General features: G+C 44.5%; 1 protein-coding gene across 1 annotated transcript in view; it reads left to right on the top strand.

Annotated features, from left to right (window-relative positions):
- The window catches only part of LOC115461783 (oocyte zinc finger protein XlCOF6-like), a 30,241-nt gene extending 8,217 nt beyond the window's left edge, over window positions 1-22,024 (top strand). The window contains exons 4-5 of the mRNA XM_030191827.1: window positions 9,203-10,858; window positions 21,930-22,024. Coding sequence (XP_030047687.1) covers window positions 9,203-10,858; window positions 21,930-22,024 — 1,751 coding nt within the window. The remainder of the gene's footprint in view (window positions 1-9,202; window positions 10,859-21,929) is intronic.
- The last annotated feature ends 232 nt before the right edge of the window (window positions 22,025-22,256 follow it).

Genomic DNA, 22,256 nt, shown 5'->3' with positions numbered 1-22,256 from the left:
CACACTATGTTACGAGGTAGTACAGTTATTAGCAGCTCCTCCTGATCACAAGTATGACGGCACCAGCCTTCTGCTCAGGTAAATACCACTAACTAAACCCAGACTGATAGGCAATAGATCACCGTGTCTCTCACCAAGCTGACCTCAGGGTCGTCTTCTGGGAATGCACGGGACACCTCACAGACTCAAGCTGATATGGCAGCGAGTTTCAGTCAGAGCTGGAAGGGAACTCTGCAGCAGACAAGGAGGGCACAGGTCACTCAGTGCAGGTACAGCTGAACCACGATACTTTCCTCCAGATACACAGTTCATCAGTTGGTGGCCCTTATCAGGTCTCACTGGTCTTCTTTCCACCTCCACCTTCTTCCAAGGTTTCCGACTAACTCTCTTCTCCTTGTTCCCGCTCTTCCCAGTACCTCTTGGTCCGGTGGCTGCAGGAACCAATCTGGATCTTTCTCGGCTCACTGCCTGGCAAGAACCGTCCGTTGTTCTTGACCTTCAAGTTGTTACATTTTGGTATGCATTTTCTGTTTCTCACCCGCCTTGCTGGAGCCAGCCTCTCAGGGAGATAAGGGGGCCTGGTTTGCCCACAGCATGTCCTTGGAGTTGAGCTTCTGCTGTAATTTTCCACAAGCTGCAAAGCTGTTTCTTGCTGACACAGAGATGTGCGGGTCAGAGTTTACAGCCTCCATTTTGCTGTCATAGGATTATACAGGCCAAGGCCCGCAAGGTGAGACACACAGGGAAATACTCCTACAACTCGGTAAACTTCATTTCTGCCTGGAACTAATGATGCAGAAACATTTTAGACACCATTGCTCCGATCAGAACTAAGACAGCAAAACGGCAAACCGTAGCGCCATGGTTTAACGACGGTCTCAAGGAACTCAAGACCATTACGCGAAGGCTAGAAAGAGCGTGACGAAATAGAAAGGATGATCAGCACTACCTTGCATGGAATCAGTCTCACAAGGAATACAAGAACGCTATTAGGCAATCTAGAAAGGACTTTTACAAATCCAAAATTGGCCCGGATTATGCAGACCTGAGACAACTCTACTTTTACGTCCACAAACTGACTGATACCGCACCGATTTCAACTAGTAGTATAGGTGTCCCAACTGCAGTAGATCTGGCAAACTATTTTAAAGACAAAGTCATAAAGTTGCAGCGCTCTCTGCCACAGAACAATGTTGGAATAAGTGATTTTTTCAGCGGCCTAGACCCTAGCCTGGGGGAGTATCCAGCCGATCACACATTTTCCACTCTTTACACCTCTTACAGCTGACTCTGTTAAACGGGAACTGCGCAGATTTTCCAGTAAATATTGCAAGTTGGATATTTGCCCAAACTATCTACTTAAATGTGCTCCTCCCTGCTTCATCTCTGATCTGACGCAGCATCTTAACTTTATGCTTAGTAGCGGTATCTTCCCTGAAGCCTCTGGTAACATTCTCCTCACCCTCATCCCAAAAGACGCCAAGAAAAGTAGCAAGGAAATCACCAACTACCGGCCAATAGCATCGATCCCATTGTTTGTGAAATTGATGAAGAGCATGGTGCATAAGTAACTCAATGAGTACCTGGAAAAGTTCCACATCTTCCATGAATCGCAGTCAGGCTTCCGCCCTCTCCATAGTACAGAAACGGTGCTCGTCACGCTACTCTCAAACTTCAGGCGGGAGATAGCTGTCGGGAAAAGCATTCTATTGTTGCAATTTGACATGTCAAGTGCCTTTGACATGTTGAACCACACTATTCTACTGCAGCTCCTTGATTATTTCGGGACCAGTGGCAATGTACTGAATTGGTTGAAGGGCTTCTTGACCACCAGAACCTACCGAGTCATCTCCGGAGGCAGTTTATCGCCTTCTTGGCCAGCTGTCTGTGGTGTACCACAGGGTTCGCCGCTTTCTCCTACACTGTTTAACTTGATGCTCATTCCTCTAGCCGCAGCTCTTTCTAAACTTGGTCTCCAACCGTTCATTTAAGCAGATGACATCACCATCTACGTTCCTTTCAAAAAAGACTTAGCTGAAATAGCTGCCAACATCAGCATTGGGTTACAAACTGTACGTGCCTGGGCGAACTCCTTTAAATTGAAGCTCAACACAGAGAAACCTCATTGCCTTCTACTCATATCACCTTACAACAAGTACAGTCCTACCACCTTAACTGCACCTGGGCTTGACCTGCCAATCTCTACATCTCTGAAAATTCTAGGAGTAATACTTGACAGAAATCTAACTCTGGTAGATCACACTAATGCAGCCGTGAAAAAAGCATTCTTCTGTCTTTGGAAACTGAAGCGTATAAAACCTTTTTTCCATAGAGAAGTGTTTTGCAATTTAGTGCGGTCTCTTGTTTTTGAGTCATCTTGATTACTGCAATGGTATCTATGCAGGGTGCATGGAACTACTTCTTAAAAAATTACAGACTGCCCAAAATACCGCTGCAAGATTGATCTATGGTACTACTAACATTTCTAGAGCGCTACTAGGGTTACGCAGCGCTGTACAAATTAACAAAGAAGGACGGTCCCTGCTCAAAGGAGCTTACAATCTAAAGGACGAAATGTCAAGTTGGGGCAGTCTAGATTTCCTGAGTAGAGGTATAGTGGTTAGGTGCCGAAGGCGACATTGAAGAGGTAGGCTTTGAGCAATGATTTGAAGATGGGCAGGGAGAGGGCCTGGCGTATGGGCTCAGGGAGTTTGTTCCAAGCATGGGGTTAGGCGAGGCAGAAAGGGCGGAGCCTGGAGTTGGCGGTGGTGGAGAAGGGTACTGAAAGGAGGGATTTGTCTAGAGAGCGGAGGTTACGGGTAGGAACATAAGGGGAGATGAGGGTAGAGAGGTAAGGAGGGGCTGCAGATTGAGTGCAGTTGTAGGTTAATAGGAGAAGCTTGAACTGTATGCGGTACCTGATCGGAAGCCAGTGAAGTGACTTGAGGAGAGGGGTGATATGAGTATATCGGTCCAGGCGGAAGATAAGACGTGCAGCAGAGTTCTGAATGGACTGAAGGGAGGATAGATGGCTAAGTGGGAGGCCAGTGAGCAGTAGGTTGCAGTAGTCAAGGCGAGAGGTAATGAGAGAGTGGATGAGAGTTCGGGTGGTGTGCTCAGAGAGGAAAGGGGGAATTTTGCTGATGTTATAGAGGAAGAAGTGACAGGTCTTGGCTATCTGCTGGATATGCGCAGAGAAGGAGAGGGAGGAGTCGAAGATGACACCGAGGTTGCGGGCAGATGAGACAGGGACGATGAGGGTGTTATCAACTGAGATAGAGAGTGAAGGGAGAGGAGAAGAGGGTTTGGGTGGGAAGTCAATAAGTTCGGTCTTGGCCATGTTCAGTTTCAGGTGGCAGTTGGACATCCAGGCAGCAATGTCGGATTAGCAGGCCGATACTTTGGCCTGGGTTTCCGCAGTGTTGTCTGGTGTGGAGAGATACAGCTGGGTGTCGTCAGCATAAAGATGATAGTGGAAACCGTGAGATGAGATCAGGGAGCCCAGGGAAGAGGTGTAGATTGAAAAAAGAAGGGGTCCAAGGACAGATCCCTGAGGAACTCCAACAGAGAGCAGGATAGGGGTGGAGGACGAACCATGAGAGTGAAGGTACGATGAGAGAGATAAGAGGAGAACCAGGAGAGGACAGAGCCCTGGAACCCAAAAGAGGATAGTGTAGCAAGAAGTAAGTTGTGATTGACAGTGTCAAAAGCGGCGGATAGGTCCAGGAGGATGAGGATGGAGTAGTGACCTTTGGATTTGGCGAGGAACAGGTTATTGCAGACTTTAGATAGTGCCGTTTCTGTCAAGTGTAGGGGCCGAAAGCCGGATTGAAGCGGATCAAGGATGGCATGAGAGGAGAGAAAATCAAGGCAACGGCTGTGAACGAAGGCTGGTAAATTGAAGTTTGTCAGCTCCAGACCACTACGAGAAAAACTGCAGTGGCTACCTGTCAAGGAACGTATAACATTCAAAATTTGCGCCCTGGTGCACAAAATCCTTCATGGCGAAGCTCCAGCTTATATGGATAATCTTATCCTCTTGCCACCAAGGAACTTGAGCAAATCTTCTCGATCCTATTACCTTCCACTACCCCTTGTGCAATGGCCTCAAGTATAAAACCAGCCATGCATCTACCTTTCCCTACATCAGTGCACGTTTGTGGAATGGTTTACCCAACTCAGTAAAAGCTACCTCTGAACAACAGGCTTTCAGAATCTCCCTGAAGACCGCTTTATTCAGGACAGCTTACACTGCAGCTCCGCACTGCCTTAATGTTTTCTGACCCATTATGTTGTGCGACCATACTGTGTTCCTTACCTCCTTTCTCACTTCTCTCCCCACCAACTACCTCACCCTTACTGTGTCTGTTTATTACTAGATTGAAGTGTCCTTTTATACTGCTGTTAGCCTTTTTGAACTAATGTAAGCCACATTGAGCCTGCCCATGGGCGGGAAAGTGGGGGATATAAATGCCTAAATAAATAAATAAATTAAATAAATATATTGGCACTAAAGCAGGCAGTACCACTACTACTACTACTATTTAACATTTCTAGAGCGCTACAAAGTGTACGCAGCGCTGTACAAACACAGAAGAAAGACAGTCCCTGCTCAAAGAGCTTACAATCTAATAGACAAAAAGTAAAGCATTTAAATTTAAAATATTTAAGCAGTCAAGCACAAGAGAACAGTCACAGAAGGACAGAAGAATATGGCCTCTGACTGCTCACAAAAAAAGTGGGCAGGTCAGGGGAAGTACAGGGGGTGGCATTTCAGAGGAGCCTAGTGTTTTGCATTGACCATCTGGCTCTCACAAGACATGAGCTACTGAATACTAGGCTGGCACCCACATCGCTTTAAAAAGAATTATTTTTTGAACCCCTGAGCCCCCTCCCACCCTCCTGACAAAGCTCCCTCCTTTCATTCCCTTTCCCCGGGTCTACATCTATCCCAGAGTAGGAATGCAGCCTCCTCGCTCCTGCCCCTCACAGCCGCCTTTGTTACATAGTAACATAGTAAATGACGGCAGAAAAAGACCTGCATGGTCCATCCAGTCTGCCCAACAAGACAAACTCATATGTGCTACTTTTTGTGTATACCCTACTTTGATTTGTATCTGTCCTTTTCAGGGCACAGACCGTATAAGTCTGCCCAGCACTATCCCTGCCTTCCAACCACCAGCCCCGCCTCCCACCACTGGCTCTGGCACAGACCGTATAAGTCTGTCCAGCACTATCCTCGCCTCCCACCAGCGGCTGGCTCTGCCACCCAATCTCGGCTAAGCTCCTTAGGATCCATTCCTTCTGAACAGGATTCCTTTATGTTTATCCCACGCGTGTTTGAATTCTGTTACCGTTTTCATTTCCACCACCTCCCGCGGGAGGGCATTCCAAGCATCCACTACTCTCTCTGTGAAAAAATACTTCCTGACATTTTTCTTGAGTCTGCCCCCCTTCAATCTCATTTCATGTCCTCTCGTTCTACCACCTTCGCACCTCCGGAAAAAGTTCATTTGCGGATTAATACTTTTCAAATATTTGAACGTCTGTATCATATCACCCCTGTTTTTCCTTTCTTCCAGAGTATACATGTTCAGGTCATCAAGTCTCTCCTCGTACGTCTTGTAACGCAAATCCCTTACCATTCTCGTAGCTTTTCTTTGCACCGCTTCAATTCTTTTTACATCCTTCGCAAGGTACGGCCTCCAAAACTGAACACAATACTCTAGGTGGGGCTTCACCAACGACTTATACAGGGGCATCAACACCTCCTTTCTTCTGCTGGTCACACCTCTCTCAATACAGCCTAACAACCTTCTAGCTACGGCCACCGCCTTGTCACACTGTTTCGTCGCCTTCAGATCCTCAGATACTATCACCCCAAGATCCCTCTCCCCGTCCGTACCTATCAGATTCTCCCCGCCTAACACATACATCTCCCGAGGGTTTCTATTCCCTAAGTGCATCACTTTGCATTTCTTCGCATTGAATTTTAATTGCCAAACCTTAGACCATTCTTCTACCTTCCTCAGATCCTTTTTCATGTTTTCCACTCCCTCCCGGGTGTCCACTCTGTTACAGATCTTAGTATCATCCGCAAATAGGCAAACTTTACCTTCTAACCCTTCGGCAATGTCACTCACAAATATACTGAACAGAATCGATCCCAGCACCGATCCTTGAGGCACACCACTACTCACTTTTCCCTCCTCCGAGTGAATTCCATTCACCACCACCCTCTGGCTTCTGTCCGTCAACCAGTTCCTAATCCAGTTCACCACTTCGGGTCCTATCTTCAGCCCATCCAGTTTATTTAAGAGCCTCCTGTGGGGAACCGTGTCAAAAGCTTTGCTGAAATCTAAGTAGATTACATCCATAGCTCGTCCCTGATTCAATTCTCCTGTCACCCAATCAAAGAACTCAATGAGATTCGTTTGGCACGATTTCCCTTTGGTAAAACCATGTTGTCTCGGATCTTGCAACTTATTGGCTTCCAGGAAATTCACTATCCTTTCCTTCAGCATCGCTTCCATTACTTTTCCAATAATCGAAGTGAGGCTTACCGGCCTGTAGTTTCCAGTTTCTTCCCTATCACCACTCTTGTGAAGAGGGAACACATCCGCCGATCTCCAATCCTTCGGAAACTCTCCCGTCTGCAAGGATATGTTAAACCAATCTTTAAGAGGACCCGCCAGAACCTCTCTGAGGTCCCTCAATATCCTGGGGTGGATCCCATCCGGTCCCATGGCTTTATCCACCTTTAGCTTTTCAAGCTGTTCATACACACTCTCTTCCGTGAACGGTGCTCTATCCACTCAATTCTCAGGTGTACTTTTGCCAGTCCCTCTCGGTCCTTCTCCAGGATTTTCTTCTGTGAAAACAGAACAAAAGTATCTATTTAGCAAATTTGCTTTTTCTTCATCATTATCTACATAGCGGTTCGCAGTATCTATTAGTCTCACAATTCCCTTTTTAGTCATTCTCCTTTCACTTATATACCTGAAGAAATTTTTGTCACCCCTCCTTACATTTCTAGCCATTTGTTCTTCCGCTTGCGCTTTCGCCAGACGTATCTTTTTCTTGGCTTCTTTCAGTTTCATCCGGTATTCCTCCTCGTGTCCCTTTTCATGAGTTTTTTTGTATTTCTGGAACACCAACTCTTTAGCCTTTATTTTCTCAACCACTTGCTTGGAGAACCATATCGGTTTCCTTTTTCTCTTGCTTTTATTTACTTTCCTTACATAAATGTTCGTGGCCCTATTTATAGCTTCTTTCAGCCTGGACCACTGTCCTTCCACTTCTCGTATTTCCTCCCAGCCCATCATCTCCTTCCTCAGGTATTCCCCCATTTTACTAAAGTCAGCACGCTTGAAATCCAGAACTTTGAGTTTTGAGTGGCCGCTCTCCACTTTAGCTGTAATATCAAACCAAACCATTTGATGGTCACTGCTGCCCAGGTGGGCACCCACTCGGATATTTGACACGCTATCCCCATTTGTGAGCACCAGATCCAGTGTTGCTCCCTCCCTCGTGGGTTCAGTCACCATTTGTCTGAGCAAACCGCTTTGTAAAAGATCCACGATCTCTCTACTTCTTTCCGATTCCGCAGACGGAACTTTCCAATCTACATCCGGCAGATTGAAATCTCCCAGCAACAGCACCTCTCTCTTGTTTCCCAACTTTTGAATACCTGCGATCAGGTCTTTATCTAATTCCTCCAATTGTTTCGGAGGTCTGTAGACAACACCCACGGGTATAGAAGTTCTATCCTCTCTTTTTAAGGTGATCCATATCGCTTCTTCCTTTCCCCAGGTCCCTGTCATTTCGGTCGCCGTGATATCATTTCTCACATATAAAGCTACTCCTCCACCTTTACGACTCTCTCTATCCTTTCTAAACAGATTATAGCCTGGTATGTTTGCATTCCATTCATGCGAACCATTTAGCCACGTCTCCGTGATTGCAACAATGTCTAAGTCTGCCTCCAACATCAGGGCTTGAAGGTCATGAACTTTTTTGCTTAGACTGCGAGCATTTGTGGCCATCGCTTTCCATGTACATTTCCTGGTATGTGCTTCAACATTTGTGATTTGGGGTTGTCTTTTCTCTTTGGGTACCTTTATATCTTTTTGTTCCACCTCCATTGCTTTTTCTTCCGCCTCCGTTCTATTTTCAGGAACATCACAGTGCTGTAATGGAGCAAAAGAATTCTGTAGGGGCAACACTTGTGAGGGCGGATGCCTCTGTGTCACATAGCAAAGTCTGCCTGACCTACTGTGAACCATCTATTCCTAGGTGGTTTTATCCTTGGAGGCAGTGGTGTGAATTTGGCTTGATTTCTGTGCTGCATGGTTTTGTGTAGTCTTAGAAGCTGCTTTAAGTGCATCTAATTCCTGTTTTACCTTACTGAGCTCCTGTTTTAAACTAGCAAGCTGATGACAGACAGGACAAGCCTTAAGTCTCCAGATAATTGGCCTTGAAACTGAAACACCACAATTATTACAGAGAATAAAAGTCATCCTGTTTGTTGGAATGGGAATGAGCAGGTATGCTATGATGGGGTTAATGCTGTGCAAGATTAACTTTACTCCTCAGCCATACATAGGCCACCAGAGGCAGTTCTAATTTGGGTGGAGTTAATTTGCAATAAGTAGAATAGTTAGGAAATTTATTTAGGAAGTGTCAGTCTTGGGGTGGGGGGGCTTAAACTTTAAAACCTGTGGAATGTATTTGTTTTAAAACCTATCTCCAGGAAAGGAAAAAAGTTCTAATACTTGCTAGCAGTTTTGAAATCTGAAATCTCCTTTTCAGATTTACAGATACCAATAAACCAATTAGAAACAACAATCAAAACACAACAGGCAGAGCAGATTAAACAGAGCACACTATAGGCAGAGTAGAATGAAAGTCAGATCACACTATTTTCAGAGCCAAGAGGGGTTTTTTTCTTTTAGGAAAGATAGAAATGCAGTGACAATGATAGACAAGGAAAGAAGAAAGAGATGCCCAGAGAAAACACAGCCAAAGGATAGGGATAACCAGGGATTTAGCCAGCACAAGTCTTAGCTGTGTGAGTTTCCTTCAGCCAGGAGATGAGTCCACGAGGCTGCTCAGTTTAGCCCCTCCTAAGCAATTGTTAAGTATGTTGTTTTCCATAGCTGTAAAATTAAGGATCATACTCTTATTTTTTTTTATTCAACAGATGATGGATTTAGGAATAAAAGTGAAAGAGTGAGAAAGTGCAATAAACAGCAGAAAAAGGAATGGAAACACCGAGACCCCTCCAGAGATGGCATCGATCCTTCACCTGACTGTCAGGGAGGAGGTATCAGTAGCATAATACTGAGCAGTGTGAAAGCAGAAGCCCAGACAGGAGAAAAATTAGACAGAGAAAAGAGAAGCCACATAAGCAGGTTTAGGACTGAAATTAATGACTGTGAAGGTACTAACAAAACTAACCTATCTGGATACTGTGAAAAACCATGTAAAAGTTCTGAATGTGAAAATTCTGTCGGTGAGAAAAGGAATATACAATTGCATAAATGTGATAGTCTCAGTCAAAAAAGGAGCCTGCAACTAGCTCACACAGTACACAAACAATTTAAGTGTTCCAAATGTGATCAATATGTAGGCAGGAAAACCACACTGAAAGTGCATCACAGGACTCATACAGGATTGAAACCATTTGAGTGTTCAGAATGTGATAACTGTTTGAAGAGCATGTTCCAGATGAAAAGGTACAAAATGGCTCATAAAGGAGAGAAACTATTTAAATGTTCAGAATGTGATAAAAATTTCCAAAGCATGTTTAATCTGAAAGAGCATCAAAGGATTCATACAGGAGAGAAACCATTTAAATGTATAGACTGTGATAAATGTTTCAGATGCAAGGACCACCTGAAAGTCCACGAAAGAATTCATACAGGAGAGAAACCATTTAAATGTTCTGAATGTGATAAATGTTTCAGAATAAAATCACTTGTAGAACGTCACAAGTTGACCCATACAGGAGAGAAACCATTTAAATGTACCGAATGTGATAATTGTTACAAAAGCATGGCTGAGTTGAAACGGCATGAAAGAATTCATACAGGAGAGAAACCATTTAAATGTTCAGAATGTGATAAAAATTTCCAAAGCATGTTTAAGCTCAAAGAGCATCAAAGGATTCATACAGGAGAGAAACCATTTAAATGTACAGAATGTGATAAGTGTTTTAAAAGCATGTCTGAGCGCACATGGCATGAAAAGGTTCATACAGGAGAGAAACCATTTAAGTGTTCAGAATGTGATAAATGTTTCAAAAGTATGCCTGTGCTCAAACAGCATAAAAGGATTCATACAGGAGAGAAACCATTTAAGTGCTCAGAATGTGATAAATATTTCACAAGGAAATCATGTGTAAATATTCACAAGTTGATCCATACAGGAGAAAAACCATTTAAGTGTTCAGAATGTGATAAATGTTTCACAAGCAAATCACGTGTAAATATTCACAAGTTGACCCATACAGGAGAGAAACCATTTAAGTGTTCAGAATGTGATAAATGTTTCACAAGCAAATCACATGTAGATATTCACAAGTTGACCCATACTGGAGAGAGACCATTTAAATGTACAGAATGTGATAAATATTTCAAAAGCATGCCTGACCTCAAACAGCATGAAAGGATTCATAAAGGAGAGAAACCATTTAAGTGTTCAGAATGTGATAAATGTTTCAGAAAGAAATCACTTGTAAAACTTCACAGCTTCACCCATACAAGAGAGAAACCATTTAAATGTACAAAATGTGATAAATGGTTCAAAAGCATGCCTGACCTCAAACAGCATGAAAGGATTCATACAGGAGAGAAACCATTTAAGTGTTCAGAATGTGATAAATGTTTCAGAAAGAAATCACTTGTTAAACTTCACAACTTGACCCATACAGGAGAGAAACCATTTCAATGTACAGAATGTGATAAGTATTTCAGAAGCAAGGGCCACCTGAAAGTCCACAAAAGAATTCATACAGAAAAGAAACCACTTAAATGTTCAGAACGTGATAAATGTTTCACACACGGCAGCGAACACAGTGGAGGGCAGGGGAGAAAGGCAGGTCACAGCGTCTGCAGGCGAACCATGCCACAAGGGAGTGCGGGGACCGGGCCCAGTCGTACCTGTTCCCCCACACACCAGCCGGTGGCTGAGTTGGAGGTGGTCTGCCCACGTCCTGAGGAGAGGGTTATTGCAGGCGAACCACCTGTGTTGGGACTGCTGCAGAGAGGGGAGAGATCGCAGGCCGGACCCCATAAAAGCCACAGCAGAAGATCCACAAGAGAACCATCTGCGGATGACCAGGACATCCCATTTTATACTCTGCAGGCTTCCCTAGCACCGGAGAGACACTGCAACTAGTGTGATTAACTTACCCTCTCCATTCAGCAACAGAACTCTCCTAAAACTTCCTAGTCTTTGCCTTCAACCAGCAGCACTGTGTCCAAATCCAAAGAACCTCCAACCAGCAGCATTGCACCCAGATCCACGGAGCCTTTACGCCCTTGGATGTCACCCCTGATCATCTGATTGTGAGTAATCTATCTACCTCCAAACTGACACCAATATGAATACAGTCAAATTATTCCTAGCAATTCACTCCCTATCCTTGATTCACCTAACACTATCCCTTCCGCTAGTAGAAAACAATATCATACCCATCCTACAGAATCACCATAGACTGATCAGACACTCCACACCTCACCAAACTGACAATCACCAAAATAAAGGAAGAATACCTAAATGTGGACAATATCAACAAAACGGAAAGAATGGGCACAATAAACATACACTAACTAAGGAACGACAACTAACAATAATCCACACATCACCAATTATAGAAGCCCCACACTAAAACATTCAAGTGGGCTACATTAACGCCAGATCCATAGTAAACAACAACAATAACAGACTGGATCACGTCAGAAAACCTCGACTTACTTTTCATCAATGAAACCTGGATCCACGATCAAAAGGATCCCATAATCTTTGACCTTTGCCCCCCAGGTTATAAAATCATTCACTGTAACAGAAAGGAAAAGAGAGGCGGAGGCATAGCACTAATTTATCGCTCCCAATTCACCATTGAATCCACTGCCGAGTCCATAACAACCCAACTTGAAATTGCCTCAATCAGAATTCACAACAAATCCCTACTTGATCACCTGACCTGCGTCCTGTTCTACAGACCACCCAGTAATTGGAATGAAAGGCAGTCTAACTTCAGGGACTTCATCTCTAACACTTGTGTAACCAACTCCAGCATACTAGGTGATGTAAACCTCCACCTAGAAGACCCAAACTCTACCAACGCATGAAAATGCAAGGAATTCCTCCACTCATTGGATCTCAAATGGCCACACCTGCAAGCTACCCACATTAAACATACTAATAACAGATATCAAATGGTCAGAAACACCTTGGACCGATCATTACAAACTAAACCTATCCCTAAAATGGCGGAAAAAGAGATCATACCATACACAAGAACAAACAACTTACAGTACAAGAGGCCAAATAGACCCAAAAGTATTCTGGCAACAGTTATATGACAATGAATGTAAAGCACGACCGGACTCCTTACACTACCTGACTGGGACGAAAGATGCAGAAGCGTACTAGACGAACTAGCACCCTTAAGAACAAGAATAACAAGAAGACATAACTCGATCCCATGGTTCAATGATGAACTAAAAAAACGCAAAACACAAACCAGAAAACTAGAACGAGCATGGAATAAGATAAAAGACGAACACACATTCAACGCATGGAAACAAATACAAAGAAAATACAAATATGCTTTAAGACAGACCAAAAGGTCTTATTACAAAACCAAAATAGGACCAAATTATAAAGACCTGAAGAAACTATTTCAACTCGTGAACAAGTTACTTGACACCAACCCAGTCACCACAACCAATACGGGTATCCCATCTGCAGATAAACTTGCTAAATACTTCAATGAAAAAATAATACAATTACGCGACACACTTCCTCAGCACAACACTGATATTGAAACCTTCATCAATGGATTGGACTCAACCTCGGGAGAATGCCCAGCAGATCGCACCTGGTCAAAATTTGCTGTCCTCACCGCTGAATCAGTTACCCAAGGGATTCATAGATTCTCCAATACCCACTGCAAACTGGACATCTGCCCCAGCCATCTACTCAAATCCTCCCCCGATCGCTTCATAGTAGACCTCACATCCTACCTAAATTACATGCTCCAACAAGGTCTCTTCCCTGAGGAACATGGCAACATCCTACTCACCCCAGTACCAAAAGACACAAAGGAAAAAACGAATGATCTCACCAACTACTGCCCAGTCGCATCTATCCCACTAGTAGTCAAACTGATGGGAGAGCCTGGTGATCAAACAGCTCACTGAATACATGGACAAGTTCTCAATATTAGTACTGAAACTGTACTATTCACTCTCCTGGCCAAATTCAAACATGAAATAGCCACAAGTAAAAGCATTCTTCTCCTCCAATTCGACACGTCAAGCGCATTCGACATGGTAAACCACAATAGACTACTACGACTGTTCTGTCCACTGACAGCCTTTCCCTGATTGTAATGTGGCTCTGGGGTGGGTGTGACACTTTTTCTGTCATTCTCACTGCAGAGTCACATGAGCGTTGCATTGTGGGGGGTGTCGTTATCAGACATCGTGACTTCACTAGCCTGTCTGTGTAGAACTGTTATATGATTGGTTATGCTGTTGCTAGTTTATTTATTTATTTCTTATCACATTTTCCCAACCGTGTCAGGCTCAATGTGGCTTACATCGCACCGTCATGGCAAATGCCAATCCAGTGAATTAAACTAATACAAGATAGAACCTAGTTGGCAGGGTCTGTTCCCATTGGTGGTTTTCCCCTGCTCTCTGGGTCAGAGTGTGCCCTTTTTCTGTTCCCTTTAGTCTGAGGTAGGCTCCATTTGTTAGACAGTACAGAACCCTTTCCTGCGTTACCCTCTGTTAGAGTACTTAGTTTTTTACCTTGAATATATCTTACTAAAAAAGATATTGTACTCCATTCAACCAGCTCTGAGCTAATGTTGTTTTCAGAATCACAGAGACGCTTTGCCATTGGGGCAGAACCTCTGATCTACGGTAAACCTGGAGGACGTAATGGGGCAGTTCGGCAAACTGAAGAGTAGCAAATCTCCTGGACCGGATGGTATTCATCCTAGAGTACTGATAGAACTGAAAAACGAGCTTGCGGAGCTACTGCTAGTGATATGCAACTTATCCTTAAAATCGAGCGTGGTACCGGAAGATTGGAGGGTGGCCAATGTAACGCCCATTTTTAAAAAAGGCTCCAGGGGAGATCCGGGAAATTATAGACCGGTGAGTCTGACATCGGTGCCTGGGAAAATGGTAGAGGCTATTATTAAAAACAAAATTACAGAGCACATCCAAGGACATGGATTACTGAGACCAAGTCAGCATGGCTTTTGTGTGGGGAAATCTTGCCTGACCAATTTACTTCAATTCTTTGAAGGAGTGAACAAACATATGGACAAAGGGGAGTCGGTTGATATTGTGTATCTGGATTTTCAAAAGGCGTTTGACAAGGTACCTCATGAAAGGCTACAGAGGAAATTGGAGGGTCATGGGATAGGAGGAAATGTCCTATTGTGGATTAAAAACTGGTTGAAGGATAGGAAACAGCGAGTGGGGTTAAATGGGCAGTATTCACAATGGAGAAGGGTAGTTAGTGGGGTTCCTCAGGGGTCCGTGCTAGGACCGCTGCTTTTTAATATATTTATAAATGATTTAGAGATGGGAGTAACTAGCGAGGTAATTAAATTTGCTGATGACACAAAGTTATTCAAAGTCGTTAAATCACGACAGGATTGTGAAAAATTACAAGAGGACCTTACGAGACTGGGAGACTGGGCGTCTAAATGGCAGATGATGTTTAATGTGAGCAAGTGCAAGGTGATGCATGTGGGAAAAAAGAACCCGAATTATAGCTACGTCATGCAAGGTTCCACGTTAGGAGTTACGGACCAAGAAAGGGATCTGGGTGTCGTCGTCGATAACACACTGAAACCTTCTGCTCAGTGTGCTGCTGCGGCTAGGAAAGCGAATAGAATGTTGGGTATTATTAGGAAAGGTATGGAAAACAGGTGTGAGGATGTTATAATGCCGTTGTATCGCTCCATGGTGCGACCGCACCTTGAGTATTGTGTTCAATTCTGGTCGCCGCATCTCAAGAAAGATATAGTAGAATTGGAAAAGGTGCAGCGAAGGGCGACTAAAATGATAGCGGGGATGGGACGACTTCCCTATGAAGAAAGACTAAGGAGGCTAGGGCTTTTCAGCTTGGAGAAAAGACAGCTGATGGGAGACATGATAGATGTATATAAAATAATGAGTGGAATGGAACAGGTGGATGTGAAGCTTCTGTTCACGCTTTCCAAAAATACTAGGACTAGGGGGCATGCGATGAAACTACAGTGTAGTAAATTTAAAACAAATCTGAGAAAATGTTTCTTCACCCAACGTGTAATTAAACTCTGGAATTCATTGCCAGAGAATGTGGTAAATGCGGTTAGCTTAGCGGGGTTTAAAAAAAAGGTTTGGCCGGCTTCCTAAAGGAAAAGTTCATAGACCGTTATTAAATGGACTTGGGGAAAATCCACTATTTCTGGGATAAGCAGTATAAAATGTTTTGTACTTTTTTGGGGATCTTGCCAGGTAGTTGTGACCTGGATTGGCCACTGTTGGAAACAGGATGCTGGGCTCGATGGACCTTTGGTCTTTCCCAGTATGGCAATACTTATGCACTTATCAAATATATTATTGTAGCATAAAACCAGAAATAGAAATACAATAATAATAGGAAGAAGGAAAAGAAAGCAAGGGCAGAAGATTATGCTACTGTTGTGGAATTGGGCTGAGAGTGACACCCTCCCCATCCACCACACCACAGCCACCACAGGGGAGACAATGGACAGGGAACAATCCCTGCACCACCTGTACAGCCTTCAGGATGGCCCTACAACAAGTCAAGAAAAACCTGATTTCTTTTCATCTGTGTTACTGTATGAAAGTTTTTTTGTAGTTGAGAATGGTAGAGGGTCTTTTAGCAAGGCATGCTAGCATTTTTAGCACACACTAATGATTAGGATGCGCTAAAAGCTGGAGATGCTGATAGGAATGTATAAATATAATTTTTCCAAGAGGGGCATATTCGAACGCGAACGCCCGTCTCCATGGGCGTCTATGTCCGAAAACGGGTAGGTGAAGGGGTGGGCCAGACTGTATTTTCGAAAAAAAAAAATGGGCGTCCATCTTTTTTTCGATAATACGGTTTGTGCCCGGCAAATGCATCGGATTCGTGCGGATTTGAGCTGGGCGTTTTCGTTTTCCAGCGATAATGGAAACCGAAAGCGCCCAGCTCAAAAACGAATAAATCTAAGGCATTGGGTCGTGGGAGGGGCCAGGATTCGTAGTGCACTGGTCCCTCTCACATGCCAGGACACCAACCGGGCACCCTAGGGGGCACTGCAGTGGACTTCAAAAATTGCTCCCAGGTGCATAGCTCCCTTACCTTGGGTGCTGAGCCTCCCAAATCCCCCCCCCAAACCCACTGCCCACAAGTCTACACCATTACCATTGCCCTAAGGGGTGAAGGGGGGGCACCTACATGTGGGTACAGTGGGTTTTTGGAGGGCTCAGCATTAAGCACCACAAGCGTAACGGGTAGGGGGGGATGGGCCTGGGTCCACCTGGCTGAAGTCCACTGCACCCACTAAAAACTGCTCCAGGGACCTGCATACTGCTGTGATGGAGCTGGGGATGACATTTGAGGCTGACATACAGGCTGGGAAAAAAAGTTTTTAAAGTTCTTTTTTTTGGTGGGAGGGGGTTAGTGACCACTGGGGGAGTCATGGAAGGTCATCCCCGATTCCCTCCAGTGGTCATCTGGTCATTTAGCACACTTTTTTGGGACTTGTTCGTGAGAAAAAAGTGGCCTAAATTCTCGCTAAAAACGCCTATTTTTTTCGATTATCAGCGAAAGGTGCCCATCTCTGTTCGGCCAATAACCACGCCCCAGTCCTGCCTTCACAACGCCTCCGACACGCCCCCATCAACTTTGCCCGCATCCGCGACGGAGTGCAGTTGAAGATGCCCAAAATCGGCTTTCAATTATACCGATTTGGGCGCCTTTGCGAGATGTGCGTCTGTCCCCCGATTTGGGTCACTTTTTGGGCGCCTTTGACTATCGAAAATAAGGCAGCAAGTGTCCCAAACATCCGAAACTTCATCCCAAATTTCTTATAACTGCATCAGATCTAACTGCAGCTCACACCATATGAACAGTCATGTTCTTTCGTCTCCGAGAAAAATTGGTTGTGGTGCAAATCTTCATAAGATCACCCTTATTTTCTAATTTTCTATTTCCTTCTTTTCTTATTTTACATCTCTCAATATACCACAGCTGTGCAGTGTACCAGCATTCTTTAAATATAAGAAACGTGCATTCTAGCACAGACTTATCTAGATTGTAAGCTCTTTGAGCAGGGACTGTCTTTTTGTGTATGGTGTACAGCGCTGTGTATGCCTTGTAGCACATCTCGATATCCACCACCTGTTCCTCAGACCCCATCCCCACCAACTTACTTATCACCATCACTCCTACTATCACCCCCACCATCTGTCATATCCTCAACCTCTCTCTCTCCACTGCAACTGTCCCGGACACCTTCAAGCATGCTGTGGTCACACCACTCCTCAAAAAACCATCACTTGACCCTACCTGTCCCTCCAACTACCGCCCCATTTCCCTCCTACCCTTCCTCTCCAAGATACTTGAATGCGCCATTCACAGCCACTGCATTGATTTTCTCTCCACTCGTGCCATCCTCGATCCGCTCCAATCCGGCTTTTGCCCCCTACACTCGACAGAAACGGCACTATCTAAGGCCTGCAATGACCTGTTCCTCGCCAAATCCAAAGGTCACTACTCCATCCTCATCCTCCTCGACCTATCCGCCGCTTTCGACACTGTCAATCACAACCTACTTCTTGACACACTGTCCTCCTTTGGGTTCCAGGGCTCTGTCCTCTCCTGGTTCTCCTCCTATCTCTCCCATCATACCTTCAGAGTACACTCTCATGGTTCGTCCTCCTCCCCTATCCCGCTCTCTGTTGGAGTTCCTCAAGGCTCTGTCCTTGGGCCCCTTCTTTTTTCAATCTACACCTCTTCCTTAGGCTCCCTGATCTCTTCTCATGGTTTCCACTATCATCTTTATGCTGACGACACCCAGCTTTATCTCTCCACACCAGAAATCACTGCGGAAACCCAGGCCAAGGTATCGGCCTGCTTATCCGACATTGCTGCCTGGATGTCCAACCGCCACCTGAAACTGAACATGGCCAAGACTGAACTTATTGTTTTCCCACCCAAACCCACTTCTCCTCTCCCTCCACTCTCTATCTCAGTTGATAACACCCTCATCGTCCCCGTCTCATCTGCCCGCAACCTCGGTGTCATCTTCGACTCCTCCCTCTCCTTCTCTGCGCATATCCAGCAGATAGCCAAGACCTGTCGCTTCTTCCTCTATAACATTAGCAAAATTCGCCCCTTCCTCTCCGAGCACACCACCCGAACTCTCATCCACTCTCTCATTACCTCTCGCCTTGACTACTGCAACCTACTCCTCACCGGCCTCCCACTTAGCCATCTATCCCCCCTTCAGTCCATTCAGAACTCTGCCGCACGTCTTATCTTCCGCCTTAACCGATATACTCATATCACCCCTCTCCTCAAGTCACTTCACTGGCTTCCGATCAGGTACCGCATACAATTCAAGCTTCTCCTACTAACCTACAAATGCACTCGATCTGCAGCTCCTCCCTACCTCTCTACCCTCATCTCCCCTTACGTCCCTACCCGTAACCTCCGCTCTCAAGACAAATCCCTCCTTTCAGTACCCTTCTCCACCACCGTCTCCAGGCTCCGCCCTTTCTGCCTCGCCTCACCCCATGCCTGGAATAAACTCCCTGAGCCCATACTCCGGGCCCCCTTCGGCACCTAATCACTACATCTCTTCTCAGGAAATCTCATCTACCCCAACTTGACATTTCGTCCTTTAGATTGTAAGCTCTTCTGAGCAGGGACCGTCCTTATTCGTTAATTTGTACAGCGCTGCGTAACCCTAGTAGCGCTCTAGAAATGTTAAGTAGTAGTAGTAGTAGTATAAGTAGTAGTAGTAGTAAGGCGGCAGGTTTTAACCGCAGGAGAACCTCCACCAATAGAAATGTATAGTGATCTATATGCATTTAGCGCATCCTAATCATTAGCGCATGCTAAAAACGCTAATGCTCCTTAGCAAAAGAACCCCTTAGTGAGAAGATGGTTGTGTAATTGTTTGCTTAAACAGATTAGCCCAGTTAAGTCCCAAGGGAGACTGGCCTTAGGTTTGACCTGAGGCATATCAGCTTAATTGGCATAAAGGATATACAAATGCGACAGTGTGTGAGCCCTGCACCTTTTTGGAGACACCTAGTTTCTGTGGGCAGTGTGAGTCAGTGTTCAATGAAGAGCTCCCCTACTTTAGTTAGGGTATACAGTGAAAAGGATAGGAGAATGATTTAAGGCTGCAACTTAACATTTATTTCCCTAGTTAGGAAGTCCTAGTAAACCCACTATAACAGTTAGGGCGGTTCCTGATTGTCATATAGGAAGAAAGTTTTCTTTTATTGATTTTGTTTTAAGTTCAAGGCAGTAAAGCTGCAAGAAAAGAACTTGAGATACCACGGTCAAGAAAGGTGAAGAAAAGAAGCCTCAAGAGAGACCAAAGTAAAGATAAGTCTACGCTACCACATGCAGAAACAAAGGACACTGGGAAATTGTTTAGTTTAGTAAAAAAGAAACCTTATCTTTCCTGGGAGACTGATTATGGGTCTGCACCTGAAAAATATAAAATAGTTTACAAAGAATTCAATTCCTAAGACATACACTATACCAGTACCTCACCACTCTTGTCTCTCCCTACTCCCCTCCTCGGGTACTCCATTCTGTTGACAAATCTCTCTTATCTGTCCCCTTCTCCTCTACTGCTAAATCCAGACTCCGTTCCTTTTATCTTGCTGCACCTCATGCCTGGAATAGACTACCCGAGCCTCTACGTCTAGCCCCCTTTTTGGCCATTTTCAAGTCTAAACTTAAAGCCCACCTCTTTACCACTACTTTTGACTCCTAACCACTGCTCACTTGCCCTGTCCTTTTATCCTCACCTCTTTATTCCCTTACCCTTAACTGTTCTATCTGCCTGTCTTATTTAGATTGTAAGCTCTTTGAGCAGGGACTGTCCTTGTGTATGGTGTACAGCGCTGCATATGCCTTGTAGCGCTATAGAAATGATAAGTACTAGTTATAGATTTATAGAGTAAAAGTGAAAAACTTGGTCAATACTTACCTGATGGTTCACTGTTGATCCACAGGGGTATTACTGTTTCTGTTAAAGGAATTTAAAGTGCTGTTTAAGTTGTTCTACAAGAATTGTTTTGAAAATATATTTATGCAACAAAAGAACCAACTTTGTTAACCTGAACACATTTTCAATACCCCAGGTTGGGTTTTAAATAAAAAGTCATTTAAAAACTTACAATCTGCCTGGGTCTCAAAATCCTTTTAGATATCATTCCTGTCCGTTGTTTAGAATTTTGGAGATGAGTTTGGTATAATTGACTGAGATCAGGGGTGTGCTGTGAGCTTGACGTATTCGACCACGAGTAATATTAGAGCTCACAGGGCTGAGACCTGGCAGTCCCTGAGCCAATCACAACACGTTTAGCTCGGCTAAACGCGCTGTGATTGGCTCAGAGACTTCCAGGTCTCTCAGCTGAGTGAAGCACTGCCAAAAAATACATTTTTATTATTGCAAGGGGGGAAGGCGGCCAAAATGGGCACCCATAAAAAAAAAAACGTTCATTTTGGCCGTCATTTCCCCCTGCAATAATAAAAACGTCTTTTTTGGCAGTGCTTCACTCAGCTGAGACCTGGAAGTCCCTGAGCCAATCACAGCGCGTTTAGCTGTGATAAGCGCGCTGTGATTGGTTGAGAGACAGACCAGGGCATAAACAGAAAATAAACAAGATTCCCACGAGGGGAGAAGGGCTCCGATCGCCTGTGTGAGCTGCGAAGAAGTTGCAGGAGATGTTTTTTTTTTTTATTATTGTTGTTGCTCTGCGCATGCTTGACCGGCCGACTGGCCGAGTGTTGACCGATAGAATAGAGAATGCAAGTGAGCTACAACGAGCAGCTCATTTGCAGTCCTTTTCCTTAATGCATGCCCGTTCCTTACCGATTCGCTAAGGGAATCGGTAAGGGATTTTTTAGTGCATCTTGCCCTGAGTTGTTCCATTACCCTCAGTAATCCGACGCCATAGAGGGATGGGAAAAGTGTTCTCCTTTGAAATGACTCTTCACCATTACACCAATTGCGTGGCCACCTTTCCCCCCTATTATCCCTGTTATTCTTTTGAATAACAAAAACCCGTGGGCTGACAGATGACTAGAGACTCCAACTGCCAAAATACAGACCCCCATCCTCATAAGCAGGCAGAGCAGTGGGTACTTATGGCACCTCTGAATCAGACTGTGCAGCCGTGCACCCTTGTTACGTTTACTTTTCAAGCTTATGAACAGTATCACTTCATTCTTTCATTTTGTTCCACCAAAGCTAAGTGAGTGGGGTTTGTTGGCATTGCCAGGCGAGAATCGCTAGCCAGGTCTGGTAAAAGAGGCAGTTGGTGAACAATATGCTTTTCTCTTTTTCACATACTGTTTGCAACATTTGCAGGCCCACTGTGTCTTCTTTGGCTATAGATACTAATTTCCTTCCTTATGCCTTGTTTCTCAAGGTCCTGTACAGTGCATTCTGGTTCAGCAATTACAGATAACAGATTCACAGCGTGTTCCCTCCAAGGTTGCAGCTCTCATCAAGAGAAGACTGTAATAGTTCTTTAGATGACCGATACAAACTCTCCATTTTTCCATGGTTTCCTACTGGACCTTTTCCACAGCACCAATGTTCCATAACAAACATATTTTGGAAGCAATATTGAGAAGATCACAAAAATGCTGTTAACATTTATTTTGGACTGAGGGAGGATATAATCTGAAACACGAATGATTCTCACAGCTCCAGCAACTCACGAAAGGAGGCTTGGAAAAAAAAGTCTCCTCTC

The sequence above is a fragment of the Microcaecilia unicolor genome, chromosome 2, assembly GCF_901765095.1.
Source record: "Microcaecilia unicolor chromosome 2, aMicUni1.1, whole genome shotgun sequence".
NCBI classification, from domain to species: domain Eukaryota; kingdom Metazoa; phylum Chordata; class Amphibia; order Gymnophiona; family Siphonopidae; genus Microcaecilia; species Microcaecilia unicolor.
Note: the sequence above shows the minus strand (reverse complement) of the source record. Positions and strands in the feature narration are given on the sequence as shown.